The 24,251-nt window shown below is 50.0% G+C and overlaps 1 protein-coding gene across 11 annotated transcripts in view; it reads left to right on the forward strand.

Moving 5' to 3' along the window:
• Positions 1-24,251, forward strand: part of NUMA1 (nuclear mitotic apparatus protein 1) — a 734,824-nt gene that overhangs the window by 632,928 nt on the left and 77,645 nt on the right. For all 11 annotated transcript variants that reach the window (XM_085623424.1, XM_085623417.1, XM_085623420.1 and 8 more), the window contains one exon: positions 18,031-18,132. In XM_085623424.1, the coding sequence (XP_085479550.1) occupies positions 18,031-18,132 (102 nt within the window). The remainder of the gene's footprint in view (positions 1-18,030; positions 18,133-24,251) is intronic.

Consider the following 24,251-nt stretch of genomic DNA (forward strand, 5'->3'; position numbering starts at 1 on the left):
ACTTCTTCACCTGTTGAGGTAACTGTTCTTGAGGACCGAGCAGGTCCCCCTCGCTGGCTCCAGACTAAAGTTGAACGCCTAAAGGGATTCCATGTAACCACATTACACCTAGCCCAACTTTTTACTTTAAAGGTTTCTAACTGCCAAATTAGTTGAGATTGCTAATGCTTGTTCATGGTTCAGTGAATTGTCTTGATTTATTAATTCTTGTAAAATCTATATCATGGAACCATTCAGTGGATCTTTTTCATTGTGGTGTCTAGAAAGATATAAAAATAGTCTAAATTCATAAATGTATCAGATTTCTTTGGTGTCATGTCGATTTTTTTTTTCTTCAATTGTTTTAGTGCTGTTTAAATGCTGTACACTGTTGTGTAAGGTTTGCTGCTGAGAGCCACAGCTACCTGGAGTTGCGCTGAAGGTTTGACAGACTAAACCTAGTGGGTCCTAAAGGGGTTGGTAAGTGTATTACACGGTGAGTTTGCACAACCACACCATGTAATATACCCCAATCCCTCACAAGAGGCCGAAAGTCACATCCAAGGCAGGATTGACCCGCATGACGCCAGCAAGGAATTGCTTTAACTTTTCTGGATCGAGTCTGGTGGCTTAGGGAAATTCACAAGGTGAGGAATATACAGTTAGTCTCCATCAGAAAAGGTGTTACCGAAAGTAACTTTTTTTTGAATTTGTGATGCATGTGAAACTTAGAAGGTTCCTTATCTGTTGCCCTCTTTTTTCCCCAGTGAAATTGTGTGCAAAATATAATGTTCAATGTCATGCCAAAGCTTATCTGGGAAAACGGAAGGGATGGTATTTGATACTAAACTCCTGTCCCACCCGTTTCCCCTCCCCTCCACACACTCTGACCAACTTCTCACCACGACCCACCAACTTGTGTCCTCTCTTCTACGGGTGAGAATAGGGGACTTTCCATGACTTGACAGTCAGAAGTCTATACATAGATCAGCTTGCCAAGAAAATGGTCTAGAATTTCAGGGTTTTTTGGTCATAGAATTCTCCAGATGCAAATACCAGGGAGTGGACTGGCTCCAGCGATAATTCTCTCAATGCCCATTATTCCTACAGGCTTTGTACCTCATGGAGCCCCAAGCTTGCTTGATTCTGAAACTTTTTCAGTGCAAAGCTAGCATAAAGTATAATCTTCCTTCCAAATGTCAGCATCCTCTCCTCTTCTTTCATAGCTAGAGCTTAAGAAAATGAGCTACATAAATAAAATTGGTCTATTTGAGGTTCCAGAAGTGATTCTTGCAGCCTGGGTAACCTTTACAGATGAAATGTAGCCGGCACTGATGGGATGTGTGTAGGAGAGTATGGTCTGCTTTCTATGTTTACCCCCACTTTTTGCTTTTGCTTTACTGGTTTTCGACTTAGATGTGGCTGTGGGCCTGCTAATCAGACCCACAGCCCTGCTGTTCTCTCTCTAAATTAATACTATGTACTTTACGTGCATAACCCAATTGGATAGGATCACCTTATTGGCCCCTGTACAGTGTACCTTAGGTACCCAGGGCATAGGTGTACCCTAGGCCTACCAGGGGCTGCAGCATGTATTATGCCACCCCTGGCCTGGCCTTCCATTATGACACAACTGGCTGATCACTCAGCTGGGGCAAGGTCGTGTAATCACCCCTTGCTTAGGTGTAGTATTCCTATACCTACCATTATATATAGACACATGTGTACCTATCAGTCACTCCTATGGCAGGCCTTAACAATCCTGGAGGCAGAGTGCTTGGTAACATGTGAGATGGTGCTCTAGCATGAGCTGAGCCTGTCTGCAGCTTTCGGAACCATGTCCTTATAGCTGTTCTATGATAGAGCCTACCATATACTCTTAAAGTGCCTTATAATCTTAAACGGTTATGGTAACTATGGTTTGGCTTTATCAAAGCATGTCGTGTAAGGTGTCTAACACTAGGGAATAATACCCCCATGCCATTTCTGGGGATGAGGATATTATCCCTCCCTTCTAGAGGGGGAAGACATGTTGTAACCTACTTACCCGGTTAAAGTTAACCAGCGCCCCAGCATCACAAAATGGATGCTGCTGCCACAGACACGAGTCTGACCTCCTGCTGCTGGGAGTGATCCTGGCAAGGGAGGCTTGGACAATAGGTTTCCTGCTTTGGGAGGTACTAGCACCACCCCAGACAGGCCTTAGTGTATTGGGGCAGGGAGGGATGAATAGAATGAGACATGCCTTGGGCACACAAGGTGTCCCGTGCATAGTCCAGTTCAAACCGGTGCTGGGGCACTCCAGCCCCAGTCCTGGCGCGAAACTGGACAAAGGGAAGGGGGTGTAACCACCCCCCTCCCAGGTCCCACCCCTAAGGCGTGACCTAGCAGGTATCCCAGCCCCCCAGATTAGTATAAGAGTGGGAGTTGGGCCTCAAGACTTTAGATTATCCTGAACCTGCAACTTGAACAGAAACTCTGGACCTTCGACATTCGACGAAAGAAGAAGACTGAAGAATCTCCCTTGTGGCCAAGGAGTGGCTACCCTGTGCAAACAGGCACCATCAAGAGACTACCCTTTGCTTTGCTTCAGTTCTACGAGGGACCGACTGCAGAGCCCGACCAGAGCCTTGACTTCCAGACTTCTCCGACCCTGATCCACATCCACAGCCGTGCTGAGATCCGTGGAGGCAACGAGAGACGTGGGACCGGCTACCTGGGAAAAGTGGCTAGTATCTTCAAGCGCAGCTTCTGAGGCACCCTCGAAGTTGTGCACCGGGGATTGAGAAGCCCCAACCCCAAGCACCATCTGCACCGAAGATCAGCCCCCCACACTCCACGAGTCCTGCGTGGGGCCCTTCTGCATTTTCCTGCTTGCCGCGTCTGTCCGGTTGCTTGCCCGCTGGCTAGTGGCCTCTGTGACGACGCACCCGGAAATCTTCACTGCTGGTTTGGCTCCTCCAGACTGGCTCCCGCTTCACTGCAAAGAAGAAGCACCCCAGACCTTCCTGGTCTGCACCAAAAGCAAGTCCTCCGTTCTTCGTGGGTTCCGCTTGCCAAGGCTTGGTGAGTCCTAGTCCAACTTCGACGACGCCGACAGCAAGAGCCTTCGTGGGACAGCTCGCCTCCTGGTCGTCCTCGACGTTCCCTGGTCCTCGTGGCTGCAGCGACAAGCTTCACCTTCACCTGCAATCTTCACGACATCGCCTGGTTCCTTCCTGGTTCCACGTGGTCACTGGCTAGTGACCTTGTCTCTGTCCCTTCTGCTTACAGGTATCCTTTCTTCCTGATCCCAGCCTTGGGATCCACCGGACACTCTTCACTGACTGCCTGTCAGCATCTTTCTTCAGGCATCCATAGGAGTCGACGACGAAACCCGACGCAACTTCACCCCTATGCACCCGCAGCCTGTGGCCTAGGTAACTTGGGTACTCCGGTGCTCATCAGGATAGTGACTATCCTAGTGTCTAGTTTTCCAGTCTCGACTTCCTAGCTACTCCGGAAGTGTCCTAAATCTACTTAATTCAAAACTGTACTATTTCTATCGATTATACGCATTACGCGTGAGTGTTTCCACTCTGCACCTGAATCCCGTGGGCCTCCCACTTCCTAACCTTTGGTAGTATAGTGTAGCCCCAGCGATGGCCTAGGCCTATCCTATTTCCGTAAAAGTGGTCCTTATACCACTTACTTAGTATATGGTTTGCGTGGCCCCTAGGGCCTAACTGTGTTACTTACCTGTGTGACTTAATGTATGCATAAATAAGACTGTGTTGTACTTACCTCTAATCTCATAAAGAGTGCTGAGGGTTTGTCTAGAATAAATACACTTTATTTTATATATATATATCTGTTGTGGTGTCCTTTCGTTTGGTATTCAAGGGATTATATATGGTATCACAGCTGGCTTCACATGCCATTCAGAGTTTAGCCTAAGACTGCTCTTGTCCATGCTACCACTAGGATAGCTGGTCTATAAGGTTGACTTTACAACCAATCACCATAAGGGTATTTGGGCTGATATAAGGTGTACACTAGAACTAGTGACATCATACATCAGGCCAACTTCTCACAATGAGGATGTCCGTTCTGTAGTAGGGGATCTCTGTGTATAGTCATAATCTAGTGAATAGTCCCGCCCATGTGCGTGGACCCCGGAGCAATAAAAAATAATCTCTAAAGGTGACAAATCATGCAGACCTGCATACACCTTTAAGAGAGAATTTAATTTAAAGACAGATAATACAGCCTATACCCACAGGCTACACTGTCCAGAACTTCAACTAGAATTCCACCAACATCCACAAACAGCACTGCCTGTCCAGCTTTTCTCCACATAGGACAAAACCCTGCCTCTACCAGCAAAAGCCTCTGGAATGATAGAGAGGAAGGAGTGGACAGACCAGCCCCATAGGCTGTCATTATGTGGCTTAGAACAGGATACTGTGCCTTTAAGAAAACTTTCCAGATTTCCAGAACTTTCCCCAGTATCCCAGAATGCCCAGCAGGTCCCTTTTACTTTCAGTTCTTTTTTCCGGCTCCTGCTAGCAGGACCCTGGAGCATTGAGCTCTCCCCTTTTCAAGGGTTTATTGTAGTTTTTGTCAATTTTTGTCACTTTTTCAAGTGCTTAGTGGCTGGTACTGTCAACATGCCTGGCTTGTTCGACAAGTGCCCGGAGTGTGGTAGAAAAAAGGCTAAAACAGATCCACACGAGGTGTGTATAGGTTGCCTTCCCCAGTCCCACGTGCCTGAAGACTGTGAAATCTGCCACTCGTTCTCAGCCAGGACCCTGAGGGACAGAATGAAGATCAGGCTTCAAGTCCTGGAGGAGAGAAGGCTGAAGGCACCAGGTGGGTCTGGAGGGGCTGATTTGGCCCGTACTGAGGCCTCTGGGGGGCTCCCCAGGGGCAGGAAGACCAGTAAGCGTCCCCACTCCCCGTCGACGTCGAGGGCGTCGGCGGCGTCGAGGGGGATGACTACCATCTGTTCGCAGTCTCCCCAGGGCTCTGGGGAGAAGCGGCGTCGACGGTAGACGTCGAGGGACCTGAACAGGCCGCCGTCGACTACATCGGCATCTTCTGCGACGTCGCCGTCCAGCAGTCGGCGTCGAGATCGTACCCGGCGTCGGCGCTCGCCGTCGAGGGGAGATCGCCGTTCGCCGTCGGTGAAGAGGAGACGGTCGACGTCGCCATCGAAGAGAGGTTCGACGTCGAGACGATCGCCGTCGAGGCGCAGGTCGCCGTCGAGGCGCAGGTCGCCGTCGAGGCGCAGGTCGCCGTCGAGGCGAAGGTCGCCGTCGAGGAAGAGAGTCATCGGGATCGGTGTACTCTGTGGTGTATACGCCTCCTCGGATGCCTACGCCACCGCCTCCTCCGACTCCGCCTCCACCGCCAACACCACCACCACCGCCTCCGCATCCAGCACCACTGCCTCCGCCGCCCCCACCTCGGTCGTTACCACGCACTCCGTTGGGGCCGCCGGCGGTTCCTCCGCGGTCGGTTTCCCTTCCGAGGTACCCGACTCCGCCGCAGGGGACTCCGAAGCCGCGACGTCCGCGGTCGCCGGGACCGGCTAGACCAGCGGGCAGACCAAAGCCGAAGAGGTCGCTCTCCCGCTCTCTCAGGAGGAGAAGATCGTGGAGCCATGGACGGTCCTCGTCGGACTCAGGACGACGCCGTAGGAGGCACAGGTCCAGGTCGCACACGCGGTCCTCGACCAGAGATTTTTCCCCGACGCTGTCGGACTCGCCGGGGACTAGGGTGTCTCCGGTGGACGATTTGGTCTCTTTCCAAGAGGTGCTGTTGAGAGGGGCAGCAAAGTTGGGTATCACGGTGAAGGTTCCAACACCCACGACGTCCGTGATATTCGAGACGCTTCATGAGAAACATCTGTCTCGCCCTCTACTGCCTCTTGTACCAGGACTGGTGGAGCCCGCGTTGGAGCTGTTCCTCACTCCCGCGGTGACGAAAGCCGCCCCCTCCAGGCTCATGAAAAAGTATAGGGCCCCGGAGTCGGACCCTACCTTTTTGAGGGTGGACCCGAAGCCGGATTCGGTCATCGTGACGGCGGCGAGGAAACCACATGCGACCGCTCCTTCTTCGACGGTCCCGCCTGACAAAGAAAGCCGCTGGCTGGATTCTGCGGGCAGGAAGGTGTGTGGGACCGCCGCCACCACCATGAAGGCGGCGAGTGCAGGGGCTTTGTTGGGGCGTTACGACCGGGCCCTGTGGGAGTCCCTGCAGCAGTATGCGGACCTGCTGCCCCGGGACAGGAAGGAGGACTTCTTGGAAACAGTGCGTGAGGGCATGCTGGTTTCGAATCAGGTGATCGGCGCGGCGGCGGATGTCTCCTTGTTGGCCGCCCACGCCTACTGTCATGGCGTCCACCAGAGGCGGCATTCGTGGCTGCGCCTGACGTCCCTCAAACCAGAGGCGCAGCACAGAGTGGCCAACCTGCCCTTCTCGGGGGAAACCCTGTTTGGAAAACATGCGGATGATGAGATGGCCCGCATGAAGGCGGAGGCGGAAACCCTGACGGCCGTTGGGTTGGAGAAGGCCGAGAAGAAGCGCCCGTTCCAGAGGCGGTTCGGGTCTACGGGCAGAGGGCGTGGGCAGGGTTCGGGACAGCAGCAGCACCAACAGCAGCAGTTCCGGAAGCCCTTCCAGAAACGCCAGAGGGGTAGAGGAGGCCAGCAGGCGGCTACCACTACCAAGGGCCCGGCCGGGTCCCGGCCCTGAGCGGCTACTTCCCCCTCAACCGTTACCCACTCCAGTGGGGGGAAGCATTCAACTTTTTCCGGCAGAGTGGAGAAAAATTACTCCGGACAAGTAGGTGCTGAATATTGTTTGCAATGGATACAGTCTTCGGTTTATCAGCCCGCCTCCAGCGATTCCGCCGGTCAGCTCTCAGTTCCAGCTGAGAGAGCTCCAGGCGGAGGCAGACATCTTGTTGAGAAAAAAGGCGGTAGAAGAGATACCTCTGTCTCAAAGGGGAAGAGGTCTGTACTCTCGGTTCTTCCTCGTTCGCAAGAAGGACAAGAACGAGTTCAGGCCCATTCTGGATTTGCGACAGGCAAACAAATGGATTCGCAGAGAGAAGTTTCGCATGCTATCGTTGCATCAGATTTACCCTCAGCTGCAACGGGGAGACTGGCTCTGTGCCATAGATCTACAGGATGCGTACTTCCATGTGCCCATAGCACGGAAGCACAGGAAGTTCCTGCGATTCCAAGTCGGCGCCAATCACTATCAATACACAGTACTGCCATTCGGGCTAAAGTCTGCGCCCAGGACCTTCTCGAAGTGCATGGCGGTGGTGGCGGCACATCTGCGAAGGAACAAGGTGTTTGTCTACCCGTATCTGGACGATTGGCTGAGCAAGGCGTCATCCTACTCGGAAGCGCAAGTTCACTTCCGGTGGACGTGCGCTGTCTTGCACAAGCTGGGGTTACACGTCAACATGTCCAAGTCGGTCCCGACTCCGGTCCAGTGCATACAGTACCTGGGAGCCTCCATCGATACGCGGTCAGCAAGCATGTCTCCTTCGGAGGAGAGACGGTTTTCACTCCTTCGGAAGGCTCAGGACCTCAGGACTGCTCCATCGACGACAGTGAGGAAGGTGTCTTCTCTACTGGGATCGATCGCCTCCTGTATCTTCCTCACGCCTCATGCACGGCTACACATGAGACCACTGCAGGCGTGCTTGGAGGATCAGTGGGATTAGAGGACAGGCTCTTGGGACGACAAGATACGACTGTCTCTACATGCTCTTCAGTCTCTGAAGTGGTGGTGTTCGGCGGAAAACCACCTCAAGGGGGTTCCCTTCCACAAGGACATTCCCACGACGAGTGTCGTGACTGATGCGTCTCTCCAGGGCTGGGGAGCGCATTCCGGGGACTTGCAGATTCAAGGAAAGTGGTCTCCTTTGGAATCGACGTACCACATCAATTTCCTGGAACTCAGATCTGTCTTCCTGGCACTGAAGGCCTTCCTGCCGTCCTTTCAGACCAACTCGCTGCTGATACAACCACGATGTATTACCTCAACAAGCAGGGGGGGTCGAGGTCGCGCATTCTGTCGCAGGAGGCGCAGGCGATCTGGCACTGGCTTCTGGCCCGAGGACTGACGATTACGGCCACGCATCTGCCAGGGGTGCAGAATGCTCAGGCGGATGCCTTGAGCAGGCTAATTCAGGAAAACCACGAATGGGTCATAAACGACGAAGTACTAGGAGAAGTCTTCGCAAGGTGGGGGACTCCAGACGTAGATCTGTTCACCACCGCCGAAAACAGCAAATGCCGAGACTTCGCATCCAGGTACTACCAGCGGGGGACGCTGGGGAATGCGTTATGGATCGATTGGTCGAACAGCTTTCCTTACGCTTTTCCACCCATTCCCCTGATTCCGGCAGTGCTCATCAAGCTGTCCCAGTCCAGGGCGCGGATGATCCTGATCGCCCCGGAATGGCCCAGGCAGTGGTGGTTCACGGACCTACTTCACCGGTCTCTCCTTCCTCACATGCGGTTGCTGTGGAGGCCGGACCTTCTCACGAAGTTCGGGGGGCGGATGGTGCACCCCAACCTCTCGTCTTTGAGTTTGGCGGCATGGCTCCTGAAATAGTGCAATATGGCCATCTGAATCTACCAGACGATTGTATGGACATACTGAAGGAGTCTAAACGACCTTCCACTAGGACATCCTATGCCTACAAGTGGAAGAGGTTCTGTATCTGGTGTAAGTCCAAGAACTTTGATCCGACGACATGTAAGGAAGATGTCATCCTTCCGTACCTTTTACATCTGACGCAGTCTGGCCTTAATTTCCATTCCATTAAGGTTCATCTGGCTGCTTTGACTGCTTACAGGAAATGCCCTTCACAGACTTCCTTCTTTCAGATCCCTGCGGTCAAGGATTTTTTGGAAGGCTTGAAGAAAGTGTTTCCTCCCGTCAGACTTCCCTCGCCTTCCTGGGACTTGAATGTGGTGCTGTCCAGACTGATGAAGGAGCCTTTTGAACCCATTCACAAGGCTTCATTGCAGCACCTATCCTGGAAGGCGGCGTTCCTAGTGGCCATTACATCGGCCCGCAGGGTTAGTGAACTTCAGGCATTATGTTGTCAAGAACCTTATACTGTATTTCATGCTGCTAAGGTTGTGATGCGTACTCACCCTAAATTTCTTCCTAAGGTTATCTCTGATTTTCATGTCAACCAGACCATAACTTTACCTACGTTCTTTCAGAATCCCTCTTCGCCAGCGGAAAGGTCTCTCCATTCCCTGGATGTTCGGAGGGTGTTGAAATTTTATCTGGATAAGACCAAGGATATTCGTAGGTCTGACCAATTGTTTGTTAATTATGGATCAGTCAGGACTGGTCTTGCGACCTCTAAGCAGTCCATTTCTCGGTGGATTGTGTCCTGCATACAATTGTGTTATCAAAAGGCTAATAAGACCTTAGGGGGGTAAACCTAAGGCTCATTCCACCAGGGGCAAAGCTGCCACGACGGCTTTGCTGCGTAATGTTCCTATTGCGGAAATCTGCAAGGCGGCCACTTGGAAGTCGGTCCATACCTTTGCTGCGCATTACTGTCTGGACTCGGATGCCAGGGCAGATGCTCAGGTTGGGCAGGCTTCGCTGCGAAATTTGTTCGCACAGTAGTGGTTTTGTCTTGTTTGTTCTCCACCGCTGTTGTTGTGTGGGGATGGGCTTGCCATTCTATTCACTAGATTATGACTATACACAGAGCAGAGATCCCCTACTACAGAAGGAGTAGTTTCTTTTCTGTAACTCCAGTTCTGTAGTAGGGGTATCTCTGTTATAGTCATAAGCGCCCGCCCTCCTCCCCGGTGGAGAGATAATTATTCATATGAAGAATGCTACAGGTCTGGCGTGCTACGCCTTCAAAATGAACTGAAAGTAAAAGGGACCTGCTGGGCATTCTGGGATACTGGGGAAAGTTCTGGAAATCTGGAAAGTTTTCTTAAAGGCACAGTATCCTGTTCTAAGCCACATAATGGCAGCCTATGGGGCTTGTCTGTCCACTCCTTCCTCTCTATCATTCCAGAAGCTTTTGCTGGTAGAGGCAGGGTTTTGTCCTATGTGGAGAAAAGCTGGACAGGCAGTGCTGTTTGTGGATGTTGGTGGAATTCTAGTTGAAGTTCTGGACAGTGTAGCCTGTGGGTATAGGCTGCATTATCTGTCTTTAAATTAAATTCTCTCTTAAAGGTGTATGCAGGTCTGCATGATTTGTCACCTTTAGAGATTATTTTTTATTGCTCCGGGGTCCACGCACATGGGCGGGACTATTCACTAGATTATGACTATAACGGAGATACCCCTACTACAGAACTGGAGTTACAGAAAAGAAACTACTCCATCTTCTACCTTCATCCTTCCTAGTTTTTGAGTTTATAGTCTGTCCTGGGCAGGCTAAACAGACTGGCACAGTAAATGGTTGTGGTGTCCATTTTGAATTTAATAGGTCATTCTAGCATTGTTCAGATGTCACTGTAACTGCTTCTTTTTCTTAAGGGGCTACTCAAAACATTTGAGATATTCTTATCCTTAGTTATTTAGTATATTTTCTTTAAACCTCTTATAAACCTAATGGTTTTCCAGATTGTACTCGCCTTTTTGTCAGTGGATGTATGTTCACTAGGCAGATGATTTGCAGGTGGAAAGTTCAGAAATGGTTAGAAGAAATTCTTTCCAAATGAAAAAGCTTATTTTAGAGGGTCACTTTACAGTTGCTGAGAGGCATTCATGGAAAACATAAAGCTTCCAAGTGTTTCAAACTATTGCAAAGCATTATTGCTTGGAGACTGATTCAAGATGAAAAACAAAGTGATGGATTGAATTGAGCTGACCACAAGTAATTTTTGTGGGCCGCATTGCAATGTTATGTTTTGTGTATTGTTGGTGCAGCCTGGGACAGACTATAGGCAGTCCACATTAGTTTTGTATGTGGACAGAAGCACCCCTATCAATGCTTATCTTTGTGGGGTTTCACCACTGAGGTAGGCATTGGTCCAAGATTGGAGTATTCAAATCAAATTTTATGTGAAACTCTTAGAAGCAGGTGTATTTTAATGTGGTTTAATATCTAATCGTCCTGGATGGTGTGAGCAGTATCCTAAAAGGCAGTGTTTCTCGCTGTGAAATGAGTGGTTCAGAGTGACTCACCAATTAATAGATTTGAGTGTAAAACATGAGTTAACTATCGGTATTATTCAGAGGCACAGATTTCTTTAACACACAAAGGCACAACCTTGGGAGTGTAGGGGCATCTGTGACCGTTTTGGGATCGAGGTGAGTTGTCGGACCTAGGAAAAGGGGGGGCCATAGTGAAGTTCACCTATCTGAAAGAAACACGTTAGATTCCTTACTTTAGAATATCCCCAGGCGTCCGGCTGGATCCGGAAAGATTTTTCGTCAGCAGTACCCTTGCGCATCGGTAGGCGTCGTCTGCGACTCCGCGTCCGTCGTCTTCGTCGTTATCGCCGGGATGACGTCGTCGGAGTACTTAAACGCCGCCCTCGCGCGGTGTCTCTACTGCCTTTGGGCCGACCATGATGACCAGTCGTGCCCCGACTGCCGGGCCTTGACCTCGAAGGATAGGCGGGAGCAGTCCCGCAAGCTCCTTAAGATCTGGCTGTCTGCTCCGGGCCGCTCGAGGTCCCGGTCGAGGGACCGGTCGCGGAGCCGAAGTCAACACCGCTCGTCGGGTTCGAAGTCCTCACATTCTGCTAAGTCGAGGCACAGTAAGAAGAAGTCAAAGAAGCTCCATCTGAGCCGCAGGATTCGCATCCAGCCCCATACCCTCCGGTCCCTGGTCCTAATGCGACTTCGGGCAAGATTCAGGACTTTCTTGTGGCCATGAGAAGTCTTGTTCCGCCGTCGAGTCCTGCCGGCGCGCCTTCGGGCCCCACAGGCCCGACTGGGAGGCCTAGCGAGCCAGCGGCTTCGGCCCCGGTGCCGTCGTCAACTTCGGTCCCGATGCCGCAGGTCCCCGTGGGATCCAGGCCTGGATCCTGGTTGATGCCGGTTGACCTTACGACCCCTCTGCCGGCGCTGATCCCTATGGTGCTGCCCCCGGTGCAGTCTTCGGACGACACAGTCTCCAGTTGTAGCCCCGGTCAGGGTCTGCCGTCGGAGCGATGAGCATTTCATCTACCACCCAGCTCCGTCCTTTCTACCTGTCTACCAGGAGACGGCTGACTGGGACGACTGGGAGGGTTGGTCTCGACACTTCACCTGACACTGGCTTCATCTCTCCTCCCTTCGTGGCTACCAAGGAGGGTGCAACATTCTGTGGTGCTGCGCAGGGCTGCCGTAGCCCTTCACCTGGAGCTCCCTGCAGCGGCGGTGAGTACTAACCTCCTCACTAAGGTGCTTCAACCGCCAGTAAGCTCTTCGGAGCCTCTACTGCAGTTCAATGAGGCACTCACTGAACTTTCTGATGGGCACCTGGTCCAAGCCCACCACAGTCACTCCTGTGGACCGGAACATGGCCCGGCGCCACCGCCCTGCTCCGGGCGACCCCAGCTTTCTGTCAGTGCACCCCACCCCTGAGAGCCTGGTTATCCAGGCCTCTACGTCCCAGGCCGCCTTCCCGTCCGCTCCTACGGATCGGTAATCTAAAAGGTTGGAACAGTTTGGGAAGAAACTGTTTTCCTCCCTCAGTTTGGGGTTGCGGTCCATTAATACCGCGTGCCTTTTGGACCGTTACACCCACTCCTTGTGGGATACGGTGGCGGACGTGCTGCCCCAGTGTCCGGAGGAGGCCCGGACACGGCTCTTGCTGAGGGGCAGGATGCAGCACGGTACTCCATTTGATGTGGGCTTGACACCACAGACTCGCTAGGTAGAGCGATTGCGACGACGGTGGTGATTCGTCGCCTCGCCTGGCTGAGATCCACAAATTTCTCCGGGGATGTCCAGAGCACACTCATGGACATGCCCTTCGATGGCCGTCGCCTTTTTGGCGACAAAGCGGACAGTGCGCTGGAGCGCTTTAAGGGCTCCAGGGCTACGGCCAAGTCCTTGGGCGCCTCTGCCCCGCGCCTGCAAACTTCCGCTTTTCGCCCCTTTCGTGGCCAAGGAAGGGGCGCCCCCTCACGTCTGTCTAGCACAGGCCGCAGAAATAGCCTCAACGCGGTCGCGGACGTGGATTCCGCTGAGGCGGAGCAGGGGGACAAAGAGCCGGTCAGCCCACCTCTGCTCCCGCAGTATCTGCCTCAAAGCCTTCCAAGTCCGACCTTTCAGGCCCATTCCACGCCAGTGGGAGGCAGAGTTCGCCATCACCTACTCCACTGGCGTACCATCACATCGGACAGGTGGGTGCTACAAATCGTCCGAAGGGGCTACTCCCTCCCCTTCGAGGCGACCCCTCCAGCCATGCTACCTCAGTCCCACCGCATGTCGGGGGATCACTTGCAACTTCTGCAGGAGGAAGTTACGGCCCTCTTGGCCAAGGGGGCCATCGAGCGCATTCCTAGCCCAGAAGTAGGTCGGGGTTGTTACTCCCGCTACTTTCTGGTTCCCAAGAAGGGCATAGGGGGCCTACGCCCTATCTTGGACCTCAGGAGTGTCCACACCTTCCTCCGGAAGGAGAAGTTCAAGATGCTCACTTTAGCTCAGGTTCTGGCTGCCCTAGACCCTGGAGACTGGATGGTAGTGTTGGATTTGCAGGACGCGTATTTTCACATCCCCGTCCTGCCGGCCCTCCGGCATTACCTGCGGTTCACGGTAGGCCACAAGCACTTTCAGTTTACCGTGCTCCCCTTTGGCCTCACCAGTGCCCCTCGGGTGTTCACGAAAGTGATGGCGGTGGTCGCAGCTCATCTGCGCAGGTTAGGGGTTCGAGTCTTCCCCTATCTCGATGACTGGGTGTTGAAGGCGGGCTCACCCCAGGCAGTCGGCTCCCACATCCAGACTATGGCCGACCTCCTGCATTTGTTGGGGTTCTCCATCAACGTGCCGAAGTCGCATCCGAGTCCCTCCCAGAAGCTCCTTTTCATTGGAGCGGTTCTGGACTCGGCGCTGTTTCAGGTCTATCCTCCAGAACAGCGGATTCGGGATATTCAGGCTCTGATTCTGATCTTTCAGCCTTTATCCCGAGTTTCGGTCAGGATGGTCCTGCGGCTGCTGGGTCTGATGGCCTCCTGCATCCTGCTGGTACATCACGCCAGGTGGCGGATGCGGGCACTGCAGTGGGACCTGAAGTTCCAGTGTGCTCAACATCGGGGCATCCTGTCCGACCAAGTCCTGATCTCGGAGGGCACTGCAAGACAGTTGCAGTGGTAGCTCACGGACCGCGATTGGGTCAGTGGCAGATCCCTCTCCCTACCGGAGCACATAGTGGTGACGGATGCGTCCCTCCAGAGATGGGGTGGGCCACATGGGAGAGGCGGAGATCAGAGGCCTCTGGTCTCCGGCGGAGTCCCGGCTCCATAGCAACCTGTTGGAGCTGCAGGCGTTCTGACTTGCACTGAAGGCATTCCTTTCCTCTGTACGGGGAAGTGTAGTGCAGGTGTTCATCTGCCATCTGCTTCCATTATCATTTTACATGATTATACTGAATGACCAGCAGAGGCAGTGCTGCAGAAGACCATTTCTCTGCATTACTGAGACAAAAAAAAAAAAAAAGTTAATCTGCCATCGGCTTCCATTATCATGTGGTATTGCAACAAACATGGCGGAGTGAGATCGTGGCCCCTTTGTCAGGAGGCTCTGCGCCTCTGGACATGGCTGGAACATCAGGGCATCACCCTGGTGGTTCAACACCTGGCGGGCTCTCTGAACGCCAGGGCGGACGAACTCAGCTGCCGGTGCATGATGGATCACAAATGGCGTCTGAACTCGGACGTGGCGCAAGGCCTCTTTCAGCGATGGGGAGAGCCTTGGTTAGAACTATTTGCCACCGACGAGAGAGCGCAATGTCATCAGTTCTGCGCGTTGGAGTTTCCAAGGCGGCACTCGCTCGGAGACGCTTTTCGTCGCGAGTGGAGTTGCGGCCTGTTTTACGCCTTTCCACCTATACCACTTCTGCCCAGAGTGCTGAAGATCAGGCGCGATCGGGTCCAAGTCATCCTTGTGGCTCCAGATTGGGGACGAAGATACTGGTATCTCGATCTACTCAGTCTGTCATTTGATCCCCCGATTCGACTGCCTCTTCAGGAGGACCTTCTGTCGCAGCAGCAGGGGACGGTCCTCCACCCGAACCTGTCCAGCCTCCACCTCCATGCGTGGAGGTTGAGCGGCGACAGTTGATGCCATTTGACTTGCCTCCAGAAGTCTGTGATGTCATTCTGGCAGCCAGGCGTCCCTCCACTAAACCGGTATATGCCTGCAGGTGGAACAAATTTGTGGCATAGTGCACAGCAAAGGCTATGGATCCCCTTTCCGCCCCTCTTTCTGAGGTTCTCCTGTTTCTTCTTTCCATGGCCCAGCAGGGCTCTGCTGTGGGCACCCTCAAGGGATATCTTTCAGCTGTTTCTGCCTTCTTACGGCTTCCTGATCAGCCTTTTCTTTTCAAGTCCCCAGTGGCTAGATTCTTCAAAGGCATTACTCACATGTTTCCTTCTGTCCCTTTTGTAATGCCTCAGTGGGACTTGAGCCTGGTGTTAACCTATCTGATGTGCGCTCCTTTTGAGCCACTTCATAATTGTCCTCTTCATCTTCTGACTCTTAAGACTGCTTTCCTGGTTGCCATCACCTCTGCCAGAAGAGTGAGTGAGCTCCAGGCTCTTTCTTCTAAACCTCCTTTCCTCTCTGTCCATCCGGACAAGGTTGTTCTCAGGACTCGTCCTTCCTTTCTCCCTAAGGTGGTTACTGCCTTTCACATCGGCCAGTCTGTTACATTGCCCACCTTCTCTCCGCCTCCGCATCCCTCGAAAGAGGAAGAGAGGCTCCACCGTCTGGACCCAAAACGTGCGCTCTCCTATCTGGACCGCACGAAACAGTTCAGAGTGGACGACCAACTCTTTGCTGGCTACGTGGGCACTAAGAAGGGGCGGGCGGTGCACAAGCGAACCATCTCTCAGTAGGTCGTTTTGTGCATTAAGGCCTGTTATTCCTTGGCTAAGAAGGAACCTCCTGTGGTTCTGAGGGCCCATTCCACTCTGCCCACAGCGGCTACTACTGCTCTGGGATGGGTAGTCCCTCTGCAGGACATTTGTCAGGCAGCAACGTGGGCCTCGCTGCACACGTTTGCCAAGCATTACTGCCTGGACAGCCAAGTCCGGAGAGATGGCTTCTTTGGCCGTTCCGTTCTCCAGTACTTCCTTGTGTGATATTTGCTCGCAGACCCACCACCGGGGTTGGTATTGCTGGGGTATCTATTCTAAGGTAAGGAATCTATCACTAACGTGTTTCTTTCAGATTAACAAGTTACTTACCTTCGGTAACAATATATCTGTAAGAAACATTAGTTAGTTTCCTTACCGCCCCACCCATCCTCCCCGTTCTATGAACTGATATCTAGGGTTAAGGTCATCCCTTTCAGGGCCCTAGATTCATGGCACCAGTGTCGGTTTCTTGCATGGGTCTGCGTTCCTGGCGCGGAAAGCTATGTACAAGAACTGACGTCAGCGCGCGAGGGCTGTAATGCCAAACTTGGATCTCCCCTGGAACAAGGTATGTACCGTCACTTTCCCAGGGAGAGAATATCAGTTCCAAACTTATGGAATATAACATATACACAGCACTTACTAAGGTGGGCAAACTTTCAACACTCCCCAAAGGCAAGGCAAGGCAAGAAAACAATAATTTGCGCATCACTTGTCAGGAGTACCACCACCCACAACCCTGCACCTCAACATCCCATACCTTCTATTCTTGGAAAGACTATTCCACTAAAAGGCAGAAGAAAAGCAGGCATATGCAAACCCATCCTACATTAAGGCTAAGGTAACATAACACACTTAATTCAGTACAAAATGGTGGTGGTTGAGGGTCATCATAGGGTGTCAGACCACAAAAGTGGCTCATGCACCACAAGGGCGGCGTCTAAGTACTCCGTCATCCTGGCGATCACAACGTCAACGACGGACGCCGAGTCGCAGACGACGCCTACCGACGCGCAAGGGTAATGCTGACGAAAAATCTTTCCGGATCCAGTCGGACGCCTGGGGAGATTCTAAGGTAAGGAATCTAACTGTTTCTTACAGATATATCGTTACCAAAGGTAAGTAACTTGTTCATTAAGTGTAGCGGGCCCGATTGACTACCTGTTGGGTGACAAATCGCTTTTGAACTGGAAGCACAGGAAGGAGTCACTGGGGATGACACTAAGTGGAAGGAGCAGTATGTCAGAAATCTTTGTGTATAATTGATGATGATGGACATGCACAGCGACTGTACAAACTGTTACTGTTTTACCTTTCATTGGCAGGGATGAACATGCTAATGTATACTACTAATGTAATGTTTTGTGTGGCCCTACTCCAGGGCCGATTTCTGACTAATAAAAAGAATTGTATAATATATATTCACCATATTTCCATTCACCAAGGTAAAGGATGACGACGCCGTGTCTTGCTGAAATAATAATTATTTAATTCTAACCTACTGCCAGTTGGTAGTTATAGTGAGAACCTATTTTCCATAAGAAAAGCATATATATATATATATATATATATATATATATATATATATATATATATATATATATATATATATATATATATATATATATCGAAAGAGAGATCGAGATCGATCATTGTTCTGAAACACATGGCCTTTTCTGTAGAGATATTCAACATTAAGTCAACACTTCGGACCGATTTGTCTCCAGGCATGTGGATAGTACATGCAAGTACCCACTCAGATGTTACATACTGTACAACAAAGGCAACTTACCTTTGGGAATACCTTAAATGACGACAATGTATTCTATTAATGTGTGTTTAGATTTTAATGTGTTTCTAGATTTTAAAAAGTGTGGTTTTCGGATTATGAAAATGTAACTTTTAGTGCATTTGATAACCCTGCTAAGCCTAAAATAAGGTGGAGTGCAAAACAAATTATTTAAAAATCTCTTCTCTTGTGTAGTCTAAGAAGTCTGTCAACTGTTTTCCAAGACCAATGACCCCAAAAGATGTAAGCAGACGTAAAGGTAGCGTTTTGGAGACGAAGAAAAGTGGGAACCAGCAGGTACGGAAACCATGTATACCGTTACACACTCTTTTGTTAACATTCTCAGTTAATGAGAACTTGTAATTTTGAGATGCTACTTTCTTTTTTGGCGTTTTTAATTTCACTCGTGATGTATTTATAAACAGCATTCAGTCAAAAGGATTCTTTTCCTCTAAAGGAGGATTACACAATAAACCCTATTTAACAGGTTTGTCCAGTATTTAGTTAATGAAATGGCAGCAAGGAATGCCTAGAAAGCGTGCACTGGTTGTACAGTTTGCAACCAAGAAGATAGCTGTACTCTTAAATCTCCAATATGGTTACATTCCCACTGGCCATAAAATTCACCATATCAGACACAAAAAGCATGCAAGAGTGGTAACCAAAGTAAAACTCTCCGGTCTTGTATCCCTAAACATGTAGATGTATACTGTACTTTAATTTAGAGAGAATGTTGTCACGATTGCATGGCATTTTTAGAGGCTGCTAGCAATCCGGATAACACCTGCAATGTAAAATTTAGAAAAAAAAGATTGAAATTAGTAAGTGATGTACACCAGATCAGTTATCTTTTTGTAAGCTTTAATGCATTTAACCACTCATACCTTCGGAAGATCTGGGAACACTAGGTATGGGTGTTAGACTTTGTTCGCCTGGTAACTGTAAACCTACCGGTCCAACCTAAGCAGCTTTGCCAACTGTTTCTTTCTAGTCTATTTGCTTTGCTCTAGGTCCTGGAACGGAAGAAAAGTGTACACCCTTTTAACGGTTACCAAACCATTGAGTGTTCTCCCACTGAAATACCGTCCACCAGTAAGTGTCCTGCTGAATTCATGGACCTAAAAGCTTTCATTGGTCTGTCAGTTAAACCATACCAGAGGCTGCTAACTCTGGGAGGAAATTCAGCATATGAACAAGATCGGACCCTACTCTATCAAGACCCATCCCACACACCCATTCATCTCTTCCATGCCGAGCCATCCTTTTTACCAATGTATTCAGCCCATCATGTCTGAATGAAATCCACAGTCAATAAGCCTAGGATTGCAAAGCGTTCCAGGTAATTATCCAGGCGAAGAGATTTAGCATCCCTTTCATCAGCAAACAATGACTAGAAAGTGGAGTACTGACCAGAAGATTTGAATATTGGAAAAACACTTTGGAGAATACCAAACCAACACCTTCAGAACTGAAAACCTGACTTGTGAGCACCATATCTGTGATCAGGACCAAAGCTGCGATGTGTCTTTGTTCTTTCCCGTCACCCTCATTATCATGGCAAACTGAGGCAAGGCTTATTGCATTCCGTCTTTCCTGCATGAAAGTGTGCCTACTGTCCCTCCCACCAGCCGACAACCTTCTCGACCCAATGCAATCTAAAACTCCAGCATCTTGGATGTCTGCCCTCAAAGGAAGACATAGATCCATCAAACGCGGTCGCCAGCAGTCCACAAGTGTCTGAAAATATCTGGTTCAACTGCCATGTGCTGGAATCTTTAATGTGTCTGGAGTGCCAATCCACCACCGAGTTCTAGGATCTTAAGATATTTTGCCTTCAGTGAGACTGGATTCCCCAGGTGGAAATGCAAGAAGTCCTCAGCCAGTTCTGCCAGTACCTGTGACCGTTTACCTCTTATTTGATTTACATACTGCACCACTAAGATGTACATCCTGTGGATGAAGATTCTCTGCTGAAGGCCCACAGCCCAGTCTGTTGGTGTATGACTGTAACCAGATCCAGGGTTGACCTGATGATCACTCTCCTGTTCGAAGTTTCCCTATGATACAGCCACCAGTGGTTGTATGACCAATGGATCTCCCATCTGATCTCGGTGGAAGGTTCCAGTGACTTCGAATAATTAAAACCTTTCCTCAGGTAAAATGCTTTCAGTTGTTGGAAGGCTCTGTAGTGGATCAGTCCAAAAGAAATTGCTAGAATGGAAAAAGAGAAGACCCTTTATGTGTGAAAGCTGTTTCAAGGAGATTTGCTCTTTTACTAGTGATTTCCTCTGCTCCCTCTGAATTTTTACCACATCCTCAGTGTAAGCTTGAACACCAACCCCACCAAGTCTGTAAGAAATCCCTGAAAAATCAGTTAACTGAGATTTAGATGAGATGTTTCTGCATTTCTCATTAATCCTAAATTCTGTAAAAGCTTGGCCAGTGTCCTTAATGGTGTGCAATGGTCTAGGTATTGGTCCATCTAAAGACTATTGTCCAAGCAGCCAATGAGTCCTATGCCCTTGGGTCTTCGAACGTCTGTCTGAGAACTTTTGTAGAGCATCAGCATGCTGTTGACAGGACAGATAGGAGAGCCATCGCCTCAAACACCTGCTAGTTCCACATGAACTGCAGGAATCTGTGATGTGAGGAGTCTATAGATATTGTTACGTGCCTCTGATAGATACTTTCAACTGCAGTTTCCTCACTTTTTGTATATTACCCAGGCGTCAGACTGAATCTTTTTAACTTTTTAAACAGTACCTCTGCATGCCAGTTGGTGGCATTGTGTGGCTCAGCACCAACATGGGTCTGCTCCGTAAGTGATGCACCAACCCGCATATAGGCGCCACTACTGCACTCTGAACTAAACTCCTTTCTTTCTATGCCACCAGGTGCAAATCTGGTGCTAGATTTACCTGTGTTAGAGTGCTGAGGTCATAAGACGACTCCAAGACTGAGTGACTGCACCTTGATGAATCCCAAGGTTATACGGACTGTGAGGCGAAGCTCCACATTGCCAAACACTGAAACTCCACTTTGACCAGTCGAAGGGAAAATCCCGTTCTCACTCCTGAAGTCGATCCCAGGGTCGATTATCATTGCAGTCAAAGTTTACTGTTCAGTTCAAGAAAAAAACATAACGCAGAGTAGTACTCTGACTCTTTCCCCCCACTCTCAAATTACAGAGAAGGTGCAAGGATGTCAACATGCCTCCAAGACTTGCTCCAGAAGCTATTCCCCTTTGGAACCGGTACCAACGCACATCCTGAGGCAACTAGAATTTCTAAAGGCTGTCCGCAATGCCACAGCAAATCTAAGAATTCTGTGAAGCCACGCTGCAGGTCTTTGGCACATTACCAGCTCTCTCCGATGTGCCTCCTGGCCCTAAGGAACCAAAAGGGCTTTCACCTGGGAATCCACTGGGAGGTTTGCCGTATGTGCCATATGAACCTGCTGCATGCTCCTAACTGGCTTTGCTGCGTGCTGGCAACATGACCCTCTCCAGATCTTGAGTGTTAACAACGAAGCGTAACCTAATGTACTTTTTGACTGTTTGCACCACTTTACACGAGGCGGCACCCTGATCCCCTTTGGCTCCACCCTTATAGCCTGTCTTAATCAGATTCCTTGCCCCTGCCTCAAGGATGACTCACACAACGATACTTATTCTGGTGATGAATTTGCCCAATCATACACGGATGACAATTGATGTACACAAAAGTAATAGCTGGGGCTACAGCACATCTTCTGAGGTCCGGAGTTCCAGTCTTCCCCTACCTCGATGACTGGCTGATAAAGGTTGACTCGCCCAAAGCAGTTGTAAACCACTTGCAGGCTACAGTGATCCTCATCACTTTGGCACATTTATAGTAAAACCCAGAAAAGTCACACCTGACCCCTTCACAGACTCTTCCCCTTTGTTGCAGCCATTCTGGACATAGTGCAGTTTTGTGCCTTCCTCCGGAATGAGGGGTTTAGGACGTTTGGGTAAGATAGATAAGTTTCAGCCTCTATCCTGGATCTGTGACAATGACTGAGGCAGCTGAGATTGATGGCCTGCATCCCGTTGGTCAAGCATGCCAGGTGGCATATTTATTCAGGTTCTTCAGTGGGATCCTAAGTCCCAGTAGGCACAGCATCAGGAGGACTGCGCTGATCACGTTCAGATTTTGAAGGAGAGTGCAAAAGATCTGCAGTGGTGGTTGCTTGACCAGCAGCAGGCTCCATTCCCCACCTTGCCCAGAGTAACAGTGGTGACAGATGCATCACTTCTGGGTTGGAACCTTCTGAAGTTGTGGGCTGTCCTCTTTCCTTTTAAGGCCTACCTACCATCCATCAATTGGAGGCTGTTGCTTACTGATAATTCCTCTACTGTGTGGTATTGCAACAATGAGGGCGGGGCTGGGATGTGGACCCTATGCCAGGAGACACTGTCTCAGGAAGTGGCTGGAACCCCAAGGGATATTTCCTGGTGGTGCACAACCTGGATGGATCTCTAAACACCAGGGCGGACAAACTAATTCTCCAATTCCTAGCAGATTACAAATTCTACTTGCACCTGAAGATGGTGCAAGGTCTCTTCCACAAAAGGGAAGTTTATAGGCTCGGTCTATTTGCTACCGCTGAGAACACAAAATGTCTGCACTTTTTCACATTGGGGTTTACATGGTGTTATGTTATGATTCTATAAAGCGCTCGAATACCAATAAGGTGTCTTGGCGCTAGCTGAATGAACATTCAGAATTTAACTGCAATAGCTAAAGGATTAATTCAAAGTGAAAAAACATGTTTTGAAAGCCTTCCTGAAGGCTAAAAGATTGGGTAGAGATTTAATGGAGATGGCAAGTGTTCCAGGCCTTGAATGCAGTCAATACAAATCCACGGCAGTCCCATTTAACTCGTCTGCAACGAAAAACTAACAGTTTAGATAAAGCTGAGCGTAGAGATCTTGATGGAAGATAGAGAAAGCCGATCTCAAGAAGGCAGAGCCCTGACCATGTAAAGCTTTATAGACTGCATAATGATTTGAAAATTATTCTGGCTCTAACCAGTAGCCAGTGAAGATGTTGGCTAGCTAAGGATACAGAATGATTTTTGTGGAACTTGAAAAGGCCCCTAGCGGCCTCATTTTGAACTGTCTGAAGTTTGTTGAGAACGTGTTGATGTGCGTTCAGGTAGTCTGTCACAATAATCGAGTTTAGACTAAACCAGAATTGTTACAACAGATTGGTTCTAGTAAAACAAGCTGCTTAACACTCCTTCTGGACTATGCCTGAAGGCTGCTCTCCACAGCTACCACTTAGAGAGAGCTTTCTATGGTTGTCTAAGACCACTAAAATCACCATAAGGGTTGTCTGGATTAGTGCAATGTGCCTCACTTAAGTGTGCACCATATATTAAGCCAGCCTCCTACAGGAACCATATCAACTCCTGGAGCTGCGTGCTGTACAGTAGGATAGAGTGGGGTTGGGTGCTGTTCCAAAAGGTGCATAGACTGTGGAAATGGCTGGACTGCAGGCTCCCTTAACACCAGTGCAGATTACCTCAGCAGATGCCATGTGGCCACCCACAAATGGCATCTGCATCTGGAGGTGCTTAAAGGAAAGTTTTCCCAGTACTTGGGTAGATGTTTTGCACTGCAGTGTGCGCTCATGTTGTTCCTTTTGCTCCCTGGAGATTCTGCCTCTGCGCTTGTTGGGATATGCGTTCAGTCTTCTGAGAGTCTTTGATCGCTCTTGCATTTCTGCCTCCTTCTCTGCTTCCCAGAGTTCTGAAGAAGGTCAAAAGGGACCAGGCTCTCCTCCGCTTGATACCCCTTAACTGGAATCGGAGTGTCCGGTACTTTGACCTGCAGAGTCTGTGTAGCTACTTTCCACTTTGCTTGCTTTGTTGAGGACCTGCTGCCCCAACAATGCAGGGTTCTTCATCCAGTCCTCTTCAATGCACACCTTCATGCATGCAGTTTGAGGGGTTTTGACCTGTCTGCTAAAGTGGTGGATGTGATTTTGGTTGTTACTCATCCATTAAGTCAGTCTATTCTGACTGCTGGGCAAAGTTTGCTGCCTGGTCCAAGGACTGTCTGATCACACTGCTTCAGGCCAAGCTTTCTGATGTGCCTTTGTGTACTTAGCCTGACAAGTTTTTCGCAGTGGGCACCGTTAGGAGCCACATGATGGCCCCTTTGGCCTTCCTGCATTTGAAGAACCAAGACCTTAGGGGCCTGGCGGCGCAGGGTACGCCTTAATCTCCTGAGTTCACCTGCTTTGTCGAACAGAGACATGGGACACTCAGTTAGGTGTAGAAGATAGGGTTTGTTAGCTGAAGCGAAGTACAGTTGTCCCAGAAGTACACTCAGTATGTTCTTAGGAGACTGCCACTTTACTTCGTGGCGCACAATCTTTTATAACCCACAT

This window comes from Triturus cristatus, chromosome 8, assembly GCF_964204655.1.
Source record: "Triturus cristatus chromosome 8, aTriCri1.1, whole genome shotgun sequence".
Taxonomy (NCBI): Eukaryota; Metazoa; Chordata; class Amphibia; order Caudata; family Salamandridae; genus Triturus; species Triturus cristatus.